General features: G+C 41.1%; 1 protein-coding gene across 1 annotated transcript in view; it reads right to left on the reverse strand.

The window, feature by feature from the left end:
- The window catches only part of NET1 (neuroepithelial cell transforming 1), a 47,679-nt gene that overhangs the window by 30,180 nt on the left and 1,213 nt on the right, over window positions 1-16,286 (reverse strand). The window contains exon 2 of the mRNA XM_047754746.1: window positions 3,937-4,003. Coding sequence (XP_047610702.1) covers window positions 3,937-4,003 — 67 coding nt within the window. The remainder of the gene's footprint in view (window positions 1-3,936; window positions 4,004-16,286) is intronic.

The raw sequence follows: 16,286 nt of genomic DNA on the forward strand, positions 1-16,286 counted from the left end.
CACGAGTACCATATAAAATAAACCCAAGGAGGAACACCCCGAGACACATACTAATCAAACTGACCAAAATTAAAGACAAAGAGAAAATCTTGAAAGCAGCCAGGGAAAAGAAACAAATAACATACAAGGGAACCCCAATAAGGTTATTGGCAGATTTTTCAGCAGAAACTCTGCAGGCCAGAAGGGAATGATGAAAGGAAAAAACCTCCAACCAAGATTACTCTACCCAGCAAGGCTCTCAGTCAGATTTGAAGGAGAAATCAAAACCTTCACAGATAAGCAAAAGCTGAGAGAATTCAGCAACACTAAACCAGCCTTACAACAAATACTAAAGGAACTTCTCTAGGCAGAAAAGAACAAGAGAATAAGGAAAGAAAAAAGAAAAACAAAAGCAAATCCAAAGCAATTAATAAAATGGCAATAAGAACGTACATATCAATAATTACCTTAAGTGTTAATGGACTAAATGCCCCAACCAGAAAGACACAGACTGGCTGAATGGATACAAAAACAAGACCCATATATATGCTGTCTTCAAGAGACCCACTTCACTTCTAGGGACACCTACAAATTGAAAGTGAGAGGATGCAACATGATTCTAATTTTGAAAAGCAAACTAAGCAAATATCCTTTGAGGCTGTGTGTCAATAACCCTAAGAGCCAAGGGTAGAGGGGTATGTACAGTGCTTGTGATGTGGGCGAGAGTGGAAGTTGGGGGAGGAAGAACTTACACAGGGAGAAGAGAGGAAAGGGAGAGGAAACCGCCACAAAAAGACGGTGCTGAAGGTAAAAAAGCGTGTGCCGGGCCACACTCTCAGAGTATGTGAAACTGTATACACATGTGGGCATATGTATAACGAAATTTAACAGATTTTAAAAATTCTACTGTTTTCTTTAAAATATTTTCAAATTTTGCTTTTCACATTTTCTGTTCAATCCATCTAGGACTTATTAACCCCATGTTGAGAGTGTGCTTCCTTCACAATGCCTAGGAGACAGTAAGGCCATTATACACGGGAGTCGGCTTCTGGGGTCTCCGTTTTATTCCATTGGTCTACTGAGCCATACCTGCACCCTTTTTATGCCGTGTAATTTCTGTACTTTTGGAGTAAGTCATATTCTCCCTGATGTGTACTCTACTTTTGCTGTTGTGTGTCTTCTACTTCCTTGTAAGAATTGTAGAATGAGATGTATTATACTCTAGTGAGGTTTCTATCAGAACTGCATTGAATGTATGAATTAATTTGGAAAGAATGGACATTTTTTATGCTCTTGAGCCTTTCCTTGCAGGAAATGGTAGAGCTGTTCATTTAATTAGGTGTTCAATGTTACTAGTGCTTTCCAATTTTCCCCATAAAAGTCTCACAGAGCTTTTCATAGATTTATTCCTAGTTAAATTTTTTTATGTCAATAAAAGCATCTTTAAAAATTGTATTTAATTATTTACTACTAATATATATACATTCTGTCGATTTTTTAAGAATAATTTTTATAGCCTTGCTCAAACTCTTAGTTTAATAGCTGCTCTTGACACCCTCTTGTGTATTCTATGGAGACGATGAAATCATGCTGTCTCTTCCTTTCTAATCTGTGTATCCTTGGTCTTCCTGCTTTACTGGGTTGGCTCGGAGCACTGGTACAATGCTGAACGAACACGATGACAGCACGCTTTTTTCTCCATTTAAAGGGAATGTCTCTAACATTTTATCATTACCTATACTGTCTGTGGTAGGTCTCAGGATATGGAAGTTCTGTTCTATCCCTGGTTTGCCAAGACTCCTGCCAGGCTGCTGATTTTACTTTTTCTACTCTTACTTCTATTTTTTTTTTTGGTTTACTCTATTGTTTTTTTCTCACCTCGAATTAGATGCTTAATTTTTGTTCTTTTTCTTTCCTAACCTAGGTATTTAGAGTTATAAATCCCCTTCTTAGTATTCTTTAATTACATTCCAAAAGTTTTTTTCCTTTTTGGCCACCCCACAGCAATGCAGGATCCTTTAACCAAGGGTACCAGGCTGGGGATTGAACCTGTGTCCTGATGCTGCAGAGACAACGCTGACCCTGTCGTGGTGCCACGGCAGGAACTCCCAAAGGTTTTAATACATGAACCATGAGATGTTTCTTTTGCTATAGAAACCTCTACAAAAGTGTTTTCCCAAGTTAGATCCGTTTATCCCAGAGGATATGCAAAATATCTTCCCTGGAATACAGGAGGGAAAATGTTAGAGCTTCACTTTTATGCATTTCTTTTTTTTTTTTTTGTCTTTTGTCTTTTTTGTTGTTGTTGTTGCTATTTCTTGGGCCGCTCCCGCGGCATATGGAGGTTCCCAGGCTAGGGGTCGAGTCGGAGCTGTAGCCACTGGCCTACGCCAGAGCCACAGCAACTCGGGATCCGAGCCGCGTCTACAACCTACACCACAGCTCACGGCAACGCCGGATCGTTAACCCACTGAGCAAGGGCAGGGACCGAACCCGCAACCTCATGGTTCCTAGTCGGATTCGTTCACCACTGCGCCACGACGGGAACTCCCACTTTTATGCATTTCTTAATCCCTAAAATAAACTTTACTAAAATTTAATATACAGATGATAAGCTCATCATCACTCACATTTTTAAATGAGTGAAAGACAATGACAATCTAATCAGGTCCAACTTGGAAGCCAGCCCCCAACTGTGAAATTATTTTGTTTAGTTGAAATATACATTTGTGGCTACCACCAGTAACCTCACCCTAGGTGAATATTGTTCTTTGAGATACGAACAGTGTATCTTTGGTAGATACCTAAAAATTAAAATAAATGCATCAGGGGTACTGCTCCAAATATTTTCGCTGGGAGTTCCCCCAGTGGCACAATGGGATCGACAGGGTTTCTGCAGCAGCAGGAATGCAGGTTTGATCCCCTGCCCTGGCACAGTGGGTTAAGTGGTGCAGGTCACAGCTCCAGTTACAATTTGATCCCTGGCCCAGGAACTCCATATGCCTCAGGGTGGCCAAAAAAGGAAAAAAACATTTGTTTTTTTTTTTTTGCTGGTAGGCTTGCAAAATCAAATTTAGAGACACTTCTCTGATAAAGTTTTTCTGTTGAAATTTAGGTTCTTCAACTAGTAAGGGAAAGGGATAAAGGTGAAAGACATCTCAAAGGAAAATGTGGAACTGCATTAAAATCAGGAGACTGTGCTATGAATGCTTTACTGAGGAATTAATGTATGCAAATGTTAAGGGTACAGAAATCTCAAACAGGAATCCCAAACAGACACAGAAATTAAATACAACAGAATAGAATACAAATGAAATATGCATTGCTGAACCCATTTTCATCATCAACACGTGCACACAAGTTTGGCCAACCAGCAGAATCATTTTTGCTATTTCCTCCAAATAAGAAAAGCATAAGAATTATGCTCTATTTGTACATACTCTATTTATAGGAGTATCAGGAAGTAATAAGTTTTAATTACCAAAACCCTCCAATTTTCTGGTGTCACTTTGCACAAGATTAGATGCCTCTGTAAAGTCTCATTCTAAAAATAATGAAGCAGTCCTTCTATATTGAGATGATTAATAACAGAAATCATTCATTCATTATATTATCTACAATCAGTTTTATGTTTTTCAACCAAGAAAAAAATTGTTAGAGTATGTGCATCAAAATAGCTTCACATTTCATAATATATTCTCTTAATTTTAACACTGGTAGGAATAAGAGAAAGAACTGCATAAAGATAAACAGATCTGATACTTTTCAAAATACATTTTATATGTAACTGAAATAAAAACTCAGTTTGTTGGCAGAAAAAAATTATATCAGGTTGCCAAAGATGGTGACAGAATCTCTACTTCAAGACTTTCAGACAACTGAGCTATTCACCAGCCTGAAAGACAACCCAGGAATTCTACCTAATGTCTTGAAATAAAAACCCAGGTCTCTACTCACCAAAGTTAAGTCCCAATGGGGGCCAGGTGTTAAAAATGTGAAGGAGCTACCTCTCCGAAGGGAGTATCTGTTAACAGAAAATTCAAACAATAAATACAGTGAGAGTAACTTCAGTAAAATAAAGCACTAGGCAGATAAAAAGCTATCTTTTTTCATAGTTTCAAAGCTGCTCAAAGTAGCCTTAGCAGTCATTCAGTTGTAGAAATAAGAGGGAGGTGTACATAACACACACACAAAACACCAAACAGGGTATAAGTTCTAGTCATTTTAAGAAACTTTACAAAAGTGGAGAATTCAGCAATCTTTTTTTTGGGGGGGGGGAGGGGGGGCTGTGCCCACGGCAAGCAGAAATTCCCAGGCCAGGGACTGAACCCATGCCACGAATGTAACCAGAGCCATAGCAGTTGACACCACCAGATCCTTAGCTTGATGAGCCACTAGGGACCTCCAAAACTCTACAAAAGTGAAAGAGCCTTTACAAAATCAGTGAATAAATTAAAAGTATTAAAAAAAATAATTCACCAGAGTTCATTTTAGAAACATATACACAGCTCAATAATATGAAATATATTTATTAATATATTGCACTAATAGCTTAAATAAAAAACAGTAAACGATGCAAAAAGTACTTGATAAAATTTAGCATTCATGCTTAAATTTTTTTTTTTTTTTTGGTCTTTTTAGGGCCATACCTATGACATATGGAGGTTCCCAGGCTACAGGTCAAATCAGAATTGTAGCCGCTAACCTACACCACAGCCACAGCAATGCAGAACCTGAGCCTCGCCTGCAACCTACACCACAGCTCATGGCAATGCCAGATCCTTAAGCCACTGAGTGAGGCCAGGGATGGAACCTGAATCCTCATGGATGCTAGTCAGATTTGTTTCCGCTGAGCCACGACGGGAACTCCTCATGCCTAATATTTTAAAAGCAAGAATAAAAGAATACTTAGATAATTAACAAAACCTAAATGCATTTATTTTCTATTTCATGTTTAAATCTCTTCCATGTACTGATTTTTTAAAAAATTTATGCTTTAATAAACCAAAATAAAAAGCTTTGAATAACTATATCTGAGGCAGAGGTTTCAATGAAGATTAAATTTTGACTAGGATTTTGTTCTTTACTACCGAAAATGACACATTTTTCTTCTGCGTCATCTTGCCATTCAATGTAAAGAAACAAAGCAAGGAGTTCCCGTCGTGGCGCAGTGGTTAACGAATCCGACTAGGAACCGTGAGGTTGCGGGGTTCGTCCCTGCCCTTGCTCAGTGGGTTAACGATCCGGCGTTGCCGTGAGCTGGGGTGTAGGTTGCAGACGTGGCTCGGATCCCGCATTGCTGTGGCTCTGGCATAGGCCGGTGGCTACAGCTCCGATTCAACCCCTAGCCTGGGAACCTCCTTATGCTGCGGGAGCAGCCCAAGAAATAACAACAACAACAACAATAACAACAACAAAAGACCAAAAAAAAAAAAAAAGAAACAAAGCAAGAGAATCTTATAAACATGTCTTATAAATCTGCTTATAAGCATGTCTTCACCTTTATAAAACATAAACATCTATGTTTAAAAAACACGTAGGAAAATCACAAAACACAGCACAGGAAGTAAAGCTTTAAACTATACTTGTGAGAAGAGCAAAGTCTGCTTATTCAGAGCCGGCAAGAGCAAGGCAGCTGCTCACCATCACCTGTGGCCAGGCAGCCCCAAAGGCAGGCTGAGGAATGGGAAAGCTTTAGAGTGGAGAAGAGGGAGGGCTGCAGGTGTGCCCAGATGGGAGGCTGTTGGCAGGGGGAAGCTGCAGGCAGGCTAACCAGCGCCGCGGCATCCTACGGTATTTATTTGCTCTATTTGGTTTTAAGTTGGAAGCAGGGACAAAATTTAGGGAAGGTGATAGTTACGGATCAAGTCCTGGCCATTTGGGGCCAATTATTACAGAAGTTATTGCTTCGTTTCCTGGGTTATCAGGCCATTGTCCATTTGTATATTCTGTCTCTCACCCTTGACCCTCAAGGTCACTATAAGTTACAAAAACACCAGAGACGACAGTTATTTCTACAAAAATTTACAAACTTAAACACAAGTTTTCTAAACTAAATATAAAGCAGACATTTACTTACTTTTTGACAAGGAACACAAGGGAAAACAGCTGTAAGAAGAGAAAAGCTAGCAAAAGAGTGTCACAAAAGAATGAATGGTTAAGTAATATTAAAGCTGAATCAAAGAGAGACCGCAATTAGCAAAGCATAGAAGAGCCAGGAAGGTTCTGTGGGCAAAGGGAATAGTACATGTTAAGGGGTAGTGCAATGAATTATATTCAGGAAACTGCAAGTAGTTGCTATGTTTGAGTATAACAAGAAATAAAGAAGGGCTGGGTCATGATAAAAGGCCTTACACACAACCCTTAGAGAGGATGGACTTGATCTTGAATATGTATGGCAGCGTCAGCAACTGCATTCTAAGTAACAAGAAGGATGGCCTGGATGCAGGCAAGACTGGTTGGGAAGACCCGTGAAGAGGCAGCTCCAACACTGCTCACAGCAGATGGTCAGGGACGGAGGGACTCAGCAAGGTTAGAGAGGAGCAGCAGAGCAGAAGGAGGGCCCGGCCGCACAACATGGTAGGCAGGAGGAGCTTCCTCTTCTTCCCCACGCCTGCTCAGGAACTATTACGCTTCCTGGCATGGAGAAAGAGGATGCCACTAATAATAACTAGAAACAGACGCAGAAAGATCTTAAGCTATTTTTTTTTTGTCTTTTTGCTATTTCTTTGGGCCGCTCCTGCAGCATATGGAGGTTCCCAGGCTAGGGGTCGAATCGGAGCTGTAGCCGCCGGCCTATGCCAGAGCCACAGCAACGCGGGATCCGAGCCACGTCTGCAACCTACACCACAGCTCACGGCAACGCCGGATCGTTAACCCACTGAGCAAGGGCAGGGACCGAACCCGCAACCTCACGGTTCCTAGTCGGATTCGCTAACCACTGCGCCACGACGGGAACTCCGATCTTAAGCTATTTAAAGCAAACATTTCCTAAATAATTATTTGGAGCTCAAAAATTTGAGAGTTCCCGTCGTGGCGCAGTGGTTAATGAATCCGACTAGGAACCATGAGGTTGCGGGTTCGGTCCCTGGCCTTGTTCAGTGGGTTAAAAGATCTGGTGTTGCCGTGAGCTGTGGTGTAGGTTGCAGACGTGGCTTGGAGCCTGTGTGGCTGTAGCTGTGGCGTAGGCTGGTGGCTACAGCTCCGGTTAGACCCCTAGCCTGGGAAACTCCATATGCCACAGGAGCGTACCAAGAAATGACAAAAAGACAAAAAAAAAAAAATTTATTTGAGGGCCTCTGTAGTGGAGCAAAATAACTTAAAGAACTGATGATTTTTCTTGCTACTGCAGAAAAGTCAAGAAAGAATGAAGAAAATAGCATAATTTTTGATAAAACACTAAGACATCTGAAATAAATTATGATTCATATGACCAAAGAATACATATCATATTATAATATACATACAATATTAAAAGCAAACACCAAAAAAATTACAGGGAAAACAGGACCTTCATACCTTATGAGTCCACAGGTCACACTTTAAAAACACTGCTCACATACTACATAGTTCAGAAGAGCCATCGGTGGGGACTGGGTTGAGAAGTAGTAATTATAATTTCTCAGATTATTTTTTAATCTAATACCAATATTCGTCACAAAGTAGTCATCACAATGGCACTTAAAACAGTCAAAAACCATTTCCTTTCAGGTGTAAGACAAACATTGCGGAGAACACAAAACCAAAGCTACTCATTTCTTGATTCCCTAGAACTGTCCGTATTGACCTTGGAATGAATTTGATGTTTAAAAGCTGGAAAGAATTAGCTCTTAGGAATTTTAAACAGGTTAACAAAGTATTTCCAATTGGATTGCAAGATTCTTTTTAGCTCTAGCTGTAATCGGCTTTACAGTAATGCTATTTTTTCCCATTTCAATAACAAGTACTTATTTATCTTGAATACCCATGGAAAACAGGAACCCAAAAAAACAAATTGTACCCAGAGAGCATGTGAGTCAGTGCCAACTTTCAAAAATCTTGGAAAGACATATAGTCATTTTTTAACAGGGGTCAGACTCAAAATGTAGTAGCTATTTTAAATCCTTGTGGGAAAAAAATTTTGACTTGAGAAAACATTAAAAGCAGCCTTTCTAGAAGATGCCCAGTACAGTCCATTTACATGGGAGTTCAAAGGCTGAAATAAGAAGTGATGGTCCCTCATCTTCTCAAGAATTTTTCTCCAGTCTTCTTTTTTTCATATACCCAAATAGTTACAGAATTTAAGGCATAAAATAAGCTAGTACTTGAAGGAGCTGGCTTGGTGTATTAAACTGTGTTTCCTATTAACCCCATGTGATTATTCCTTGGCCTCTAACATACTTCCTTTTGCATCATCTGGTGTGTTTTTGAATTCCGTAGATTATTTCTACACTAAACTACATCTAGTCTAAACAAAGCATAGTTAACAATGGTAAGGTTGATGTTCAAAAGGAAACTGATCCTGTTAATTCATTCTTAAGCCAAGTTATATTTTCAGAGCTTATGACTTAGGTCACTGCCCTCCTCTACCACACAGGTAATTAGAGCTGAACTGGAATTATAAACAGTAGAAAAACAGCTCAATAACATTTTCATAAGGTGTATCAGACAATGGAAGTGACATGACTCCTAATTAAAAAGGAAAATAAACTAGAAAAATATAATGATACTGGCTTATCAAAAGATACTCAGCGCTTTACAATGAAAACAACTAAAATGAGTTAGCTAAGTAATTTTTTTTTTAAGCAAGCAAAATAGAAGGACTAATGACAGGAGTATAGCAGAGCAGGTCACTGCCACTAGCAAGAAAGAAGACTTGAGGCATAGGGCCACTTGAAATACGACAAAGTATAACTGAAAATTTTGGGGGATGCCTTCAGACTGTTAACAAGAATTACTTCCTACGTGAAAACAAGAAAACGCAGTAGTATTGAAATGTAGCTGTTGGGTGCAATTCAAAGACATTTCTTTATTTTTTATTTTTATTTTTGTCTTTTTGCCATTTCTCGGGCCGCTCCCGCAGCACATGGAGGTTCCCAGGCCAGGGGTCTAATGGGAGCTGCAGCTGCCAGCCTACGCCAGAGCCACAGCAACGCAGGATCCGATCCGCATCTGCGACCTACACCACAGCTCACAATCGTTAACCCACTGAGCAAGGGCAGGGATGGAACCTGCAACCTCCTGGCTCCTAGTCAGATTCATTAACCACTGCGCCACGACGGGAACTCCAAAGACATTTCTTAGCCTAATTACAAACTATTATACATAACTCACAAGCACTAAAATTGGAAATGTTAATCTGTAAATGCCAAGGGTGCCATGACGGTAGGAAGAATGATGCCCATGATTCTTTATGGTCAACACTTGTTTCTATTTGGGGTCTGAACTACTCAGGTTCTTGACTGCTTTGCATTTCAGGCAAAAACCATGATAATTATTAGAGAAACGAATAACTTGGGTCTAATATCGGATGTAGTAGACATCACCTATTGTTTTTTTAAATTACACTATAGTTAATATACAACATTGTGCCAATTTCTGATGTGCAGCAAAATGACCCAGTCATACATATACATAGATTCCTTTTCTTATATTATCTTCCATCATGTCCTATCCCAAGTGACTGGATATAGCTCCCTGTGCTGTACAGCAGGACCTCACTGGCCATCCATTCTAAATGGAACAGTTTGCATCTACTAACCCCCAACCCCCAGTCCATCCCTCTCCCTCCCCCTCCCCCTTGTCAACCACAAGTCTGTTCTGTATGCCCTTGAGTCTGTTTCTGTTCTGTAGGTAGGTTCATTTGTGCCATATTTTAGATTCCACATGTAAGTGATACCATATGGTATTTAGCTTTCTCTCTCTGACTTACTTCCCTTAGTATGAGAGTCTGTAGTTGCACCCATGGTGTCTGCCTATGGTTTTGACTGCCGAGCATCTCTGCCACTAAGGACCTGTCCCGTCCCCCCGACCCACCCCCGGAGAGTCCGGTGGAGCTGCTAATAATGGAGACTATCTCCTCTATCAAACTGGAGTTTTCTCACCTGTATCTGAGAGACCCAAATAGCAGACACCTCTTGGAACATCTCTAGTCTAGAACGCAGGGAGCATCTAGAAGCCAGTGTGCAAACACGCATTCCAGACATCACAACATCCTACACTGACAGGCAGATGATCATTTGGCCCCTTTACGTTATGCACTTCCAATAGACTTACCAGGACGCCTTGCCCACAGCATCAAATTCTGGAGAGAGGTACAGGGATACCATCAGCAGCAAGTAACAGTGAAGGAAGGGAACAATATCTAAAAGCATACATCATTAAAAATCTACTAACATTTGGGAGTTCCTGTCATGGCACAGTGGTTAACGAATCTGACTAGGAACCATGAGGTTGCAGGTTCAATCCCTGACCTTGCTCAGTGGGTTACGGATCTGGCGTTGCCGTGAGCTGTGGTGTAGGTCACAGGCTCGGCTTGGATCCCATGTTGCTGTGGCTGTGGTGTAGGCCGGCGGACCCCTAGCCTGGGAAACTCCATATGCCTCAAGAGTGGCCCAAGAAATGGCAAAAAAAAAAAAGACAAACCCCTCCCCCCCAAAAAAACTACTAACTTTGGAAAACAGTCTGGCAATTCCTTAAAAAAGTTAAACACAGGCTTATCCTATGACCCAGCAATGCCAGTTCTAGGAATCCACCCATGAGAAATGAAAACGTGTTCACACACAGACTTGTGTGTAACGTATGTCAATGCTCCCAGCAGCATTACCCGTGACAGCCAAACTGGAAACAGTTCAAATCTCCAACAACTGGTAAATGGAAGAAGAAAATGTGGAATATTCATTTCATACAATGGAATATTATCTACAATAAAATGGAATGAAATAGGGAGTTCCCTAGTGGCCTAGTGATTAAGGATTTGGTGTTGTCACTGCTATGGTTTGGGTTCAGCCCCTGGCCCAGGAACTTCCACATGCCAAGGGTATAGCCAAATAAATAAATAATAGCCATTGTTTACCCATCTTAATTTAAAAAATTTTTTAAAAATCAGAATGAAATATTGATGCATGCCATAATATGGATTAACTTCAAAACATGCAGAGCCAAAAGATTACATATTATATGATTCTATTTATATGAGATGTCCAGAAATAGAAATTTTTAGACGTGGAAAGCAGATCAGTGGCTGCCTAGGCCCAGGGGTTGGGGCAAGGAGTGAATGCAAACAAACTTGAGAGGATATTTGGGATATAAATGTTCTGACAGTGGATTGTGTCATAAACTTACTAATAATCACTGAATCAGATAATGGGTAAATGTTATGACATGCAAATTATATCTCAATTAAAATGGTTAAAAAGTGCAATCTCCCTTTTTTTTTTGGCTGCAGTATGCACTGGCTTGCTGTGGGGTCTCAGTTCCCAGACCAGAGACTGAGCCAGGGCTGCAGAGGAGAAAGTGTCGAATATTAACCACTAGACCACCAGGCAACTCCAAAAGTGCAGTCATTTTGGTGTGGGAGCAGAGAACCATAGGAGTTAATGGGTGCATTCTTTTATTTTCAGCAACTGTTAATATAAACAGTAATAAATAATAATGACAATCCTGGGTTATCAAGGCTTGATCTGTGTTTATGTGCCCTAACTTAGTTTAAAAAATGTTTTGAATAACAGTCCACCCAAAAAGTTAAATTCCCTTAAAGGGAACCAAATGATCTCTTCATGTGGGATTTTTAATTTGGTATCCATAGGTGGACTGCAGAGGCTCACAAATCTGAAATTTTATGAGCACTTTTGGGGGGGAATCGTTTTCCCGTGATTTTTTGACATGGCATGCAAGAACCCTGGTGATGTGGCTCTTCCTTCTTCATTCTGTATAACCTCTCAGCACGACCTCCTTCCTCTCTCTCCCTCTCAGTCCTCTCCCTACACAGTGAGCCATCTGTGATACTAGGAACTCCTTGTGCTCACTTGCATAAGGAAGGCCTTTTGAACATACTGCCCTGTCCTGACAGCACCTATTTCTATCCACTCTCTACAGGGCTCCTCCAAGACTCAGGGATTACAACAGGGGATCATTTCTGTTTTCTCCAGGCAGGAGAAGGGTTCCTTTTATTTGTCTCTATGGCATCCTGTGTATAACCACTATAATAACTGGTACCATACACTATAATAATTATTGACTTTCTTCCCTATACCATTATAAGCTCTTGCAGAGTAAGGGCAGTATTTTCCATCTCCATATTCCTAGTGTCTGACACATATTTCCTGAATAAATCATACCTTGTCCTCTTCTCAACCAGCTACAAACATCCTAAATTCATTATTTTAACTGTTTTATGGAAACTAAGATCAACTTGCTCCTCTCCAGTTGCAAAGACCAGTTGCAATGGTCTTTCATTCCTTATTGGACTGAAGTCTCCAGTCTCCCTCATCGTAACATTCCACATAGTTCACCAAGTCCTTTCTTTTTTTTGTCTTTTTGCCTTTTCTAGGGCTGCTTCCTGCGGCATATGGAGGTTCCCAGGCTAGGGGTCTAATCAGAGCTGTAGCTGCCGGCCTACTCCACAGCCATAGCAATGCAGGATCCAAGCCGCGTCTGCGACCTACACCACAGCCAGATCCTTAACCCACTGAGCAAGTCCAGGGATCAAACCTGCAACCTCATGGTTCCTAGTCGGATTCGTTAACTACTGCGCCACGACAGGAACTCCCACCATGTCTTTTCTTGACTTATAAATATAAGACAAGACACCATCAAACTCCTAGAAGAGAAGCCATAAAAATGGGATAAAGTATAGAATAAATTTCCTATTTGTCTCAGCATATTTTCCATTCCACTTCTCCAGTGGGAGTAACTTAATCTGTTTCTTAAGATCCATGATATAATAATCTGTGTGAATGCAATTGTGTTTAAATGTATGCATTTTAATCTATAAAAAATAAAAATAAAATTTCACACACACACACACAACTCCTGGAAGAGAACATATGCAAAACATTCTCTGACATAAACCTTATGAATATTTTCTCAGGTCAGTCTCCCAAAGCAACAGGAAACAAAAATAAACCAATGGGACTAATCAAACTGACAAGCTTTTGCACAGCAAAGGAAACCAAAAAGAAAACAAAAAGACCACTTACAGAATGGGAGAAAATAGTTTCAAATGATGCAACTGACAAGGGCTTAATCTCTAGAATATACAAGCAATTTATACAACTCAACAGCAAAAAAGCCAACCACCCAATGGAAAAATGGGCAAAAAATCTGAATAGACATTTCTCCAAGGAAGATATACAGATGGTCAACAAGCACATGAAAAAATGCTCAACATCCCTGATTATTGGAGAAATGCAAATCAAAACTACCACGAGATACCACCTCACACCAGTCAGAATGGCCATCATTCATAAGTCCACAAATAACAAGTGTGGGAAGGGGTGTGGAGAAAAGATAACCTCCTGCACTGTTGTGGGAATGTAAGCTGGTACAGCCACTATGGAGAACAGTATGGAGGTGCCTTAGAAATCTATATATAGAACTACCACATGACCTAGCAGTCCCACTCTTGGGCATATATCTGGACAAAACTTTCCTTAAGAAAGACACATGCACCTGCATGTTCAATGCAGCACTATTCACAACAGCCAAGACATGAAAACAACTCAAATGTCCATCGACAGATGATTGGATTAGGAAGATGTGGTATATATACACAATGGAATACTACTCAGCCATAAAAAATGACATAATGCCATTTGCAGCAACATGGATTGAACTAGAGACTCATCCAGAGTGAAGTAAGTCAGAAAGAGAAAGACAAATACCATATGATATCACTTATATCTGGAATCTAATACACAGTACAAATGAACCTTTCCACAGAAAAGAAAATCATGGTCTTGGAGAATAGACTTGTGGTTGCAAAGGGGGCGGGGGAGGAAGTGGGAGGGATCGGGAGCTTGGGGCTAATGAATGCAAACTATTGCTCTTGGAATGGATTTACAATGAGGTCCTACTGTGTAGCACTAGGAACTATGTCTAGATGCTTACATCGCAACATGACAATGGGAGAAAAAAGTACGTATACATGTATGTGTAACTTGGTCCCCATGCTGTACAGTTTGCCTCCTGGACACTGATCTCACTTGGTTCTTTCTTGCTTCACCAGCTGCTCCTAAGCATCCTCATTACCCTGACCTTAGATGGGAGGGCTGGGGGGGCCTCAGGGTTTGATCCCCAAGCTCTTCTTCATTTAGACTCACTACCTAGATGACTTCCCAGTGCTATGATTTCAATCTATTTGCTGCTAACCCAATTTATCCCTGGTGACACAGATGTGTTCACTTTATGAAATTTCACCAAGCAAAACACGATGCATGCACTCTTTCACTTGACCGTTATGCTTCAATAAAAGTTTTTTTAAAAAAGAGAAAAAAAGAAAAAAAAAGAAAAAGGAAAAAAAATGTGATGAATTCCTTAGCAGGAATCTCAGAATATATCCCAAAGCAAACTTCCCCCCCTGGTCTTTCCTTTCAGAGAACATGGAAACCCAACCTTCTGGTGCTCAGACCAAAAACCGTGGACTCATTCTTCATTCCTCTATTTCTCTCAACTCCATATTTAATCCATCTGCAAATCCTGTCAGCTGTATTTTCAAAACACATTCTAAAAGGAATATTTTCCACCACGTCTAGCACTCAGATGGCTCAAATGTGATAACCTGTTAACTGGTTTCCTCAATTTGTATCCTTGCCACACATAAGCAAGGATTCTTTTACAATATAGATCACATCATTTCCTTCTGCTTCCCCATCACGGATTCGAGGTTAAAGCCCCTTTTTGCGCGGTCTACTCGTACTACCGGATCTGGCCCCAGTCACCCCTCGACCACATCGCCTACCTTTCTCCCCTTTATTTCACTCCACTCCAGTCATCCTGGCTTCCCTGCAGTCCTTGAACATACCAAATAGGACTCTAATTCAAAGCTTCTGCATTTACTGCCTTTTTCTCCAAACAGTCACATGGCTTAGTTCCTTAATTTCTCCAGATTTCTGATTAAATGGCAGTATTATCAGGAGAGAGACTTTTCCTTGTGATCTTTTAAAAAAGAGCAACATCGCTCTCTCCTTGTCTCTATCCCCCTACCAGGCCTTAGGTCTCTTCACTGTATGCCCACCTGATGTTTTATTATTTATTTCATTACTGATTTCATCTCCAACCAGAACTTAAGCTTCGTGAGAGCAGGGACTTACTCCATCTGTTCACCAGAATCCCTGTTTCTACAGTAATGCCTGGCACAAGGCAGCGGCTCAAAAGCATTACTGAATGCATGCAGAATGAATTTAACACCGCCTCTGCTACAGGTTTTTGAAATTCTATGTTCCTTTCTCCCTTAACCAGGCTTTCCTGATACTCCGATTTCTCAGCCTCTCTGCTCTTTTACTACTTCTTACACACAGCCTGTAATCGGTATAAAGGTTTCAGGCAAGGACTATCCTAAACTTCAAAATATAAAGCAATTATCCGGGAGTTCCCATCATGGCTCAGTGGTTAACGAATCCAACTAAGAATCATGAGGTTGTGGGTTCGATCCCTGGGCTCGCTCAGTGGGTTAAGGATCTGGCGTTGCCGTGAGCTGCGGTGTAGGTTGCAGACGTGGCTCAGATCTGGCGTTACTGTAGCTGTAGCTCCAATTAGACCCCTAGCCTGGGAACCTCCCAACGCCTGCGGGTGCGGCCCTAGAAAAGGCAAAAAGACAAACAAACAAACAAAAGCAATTATCTCATGAAAACGTCTAGCTCTGCACGGAACCACAACGTACAATGAGTTTATAAACGCCTTGTTATTTAGGTGTTTTCCTTTCTCTCAAAAAAGGGATTGGCACATCCAGGCAGGACTGGAATGTAAATTATGTAAGGTCCTATAGTGTATCTGAAATAATAATGTGAGCGGACCGTAGGAACTTCTGAAAAGATGGAGCGGATGTGGAATTATTCTTAGAGGAATCGACGAGTAACAGGTAGCATTTGTTGAGAGCTCTCGGTGGCCTAACCTCACTGACGTTCCAACTCGCAGAAGTGGGTGCCAGTGTCACCCCGGACGGCTCAGGACACAACCCCAGCGATGAACACTCGGGCGGCGAGCAAGCCCTGCAGCCCGCCACCTCCACTCGCAGCTCCCCTGCCGAGCTGGAGCAGCATCGCCTCCCGACGCGGCCTCGGAAGCCGCCGGCTCGCGTCCTCCCTTTGCAGACACACCGGACCCAACGT

The sequence above is a fragment of the Phacochoerus africanus genome, chromosome 12 (genome assembly GCF_016906955.1).
Source record: "Phacochoerus africanus isolate WHEZ1 chromosome 12, ROS_Pafr_v1, whole genome shotgun sequence".
NCBI lineage: Eukaryota > Metazoa > Chordata > Mammalia > Artiodactyla > Suidae > Phacochoerus > Phacochoerus africanus.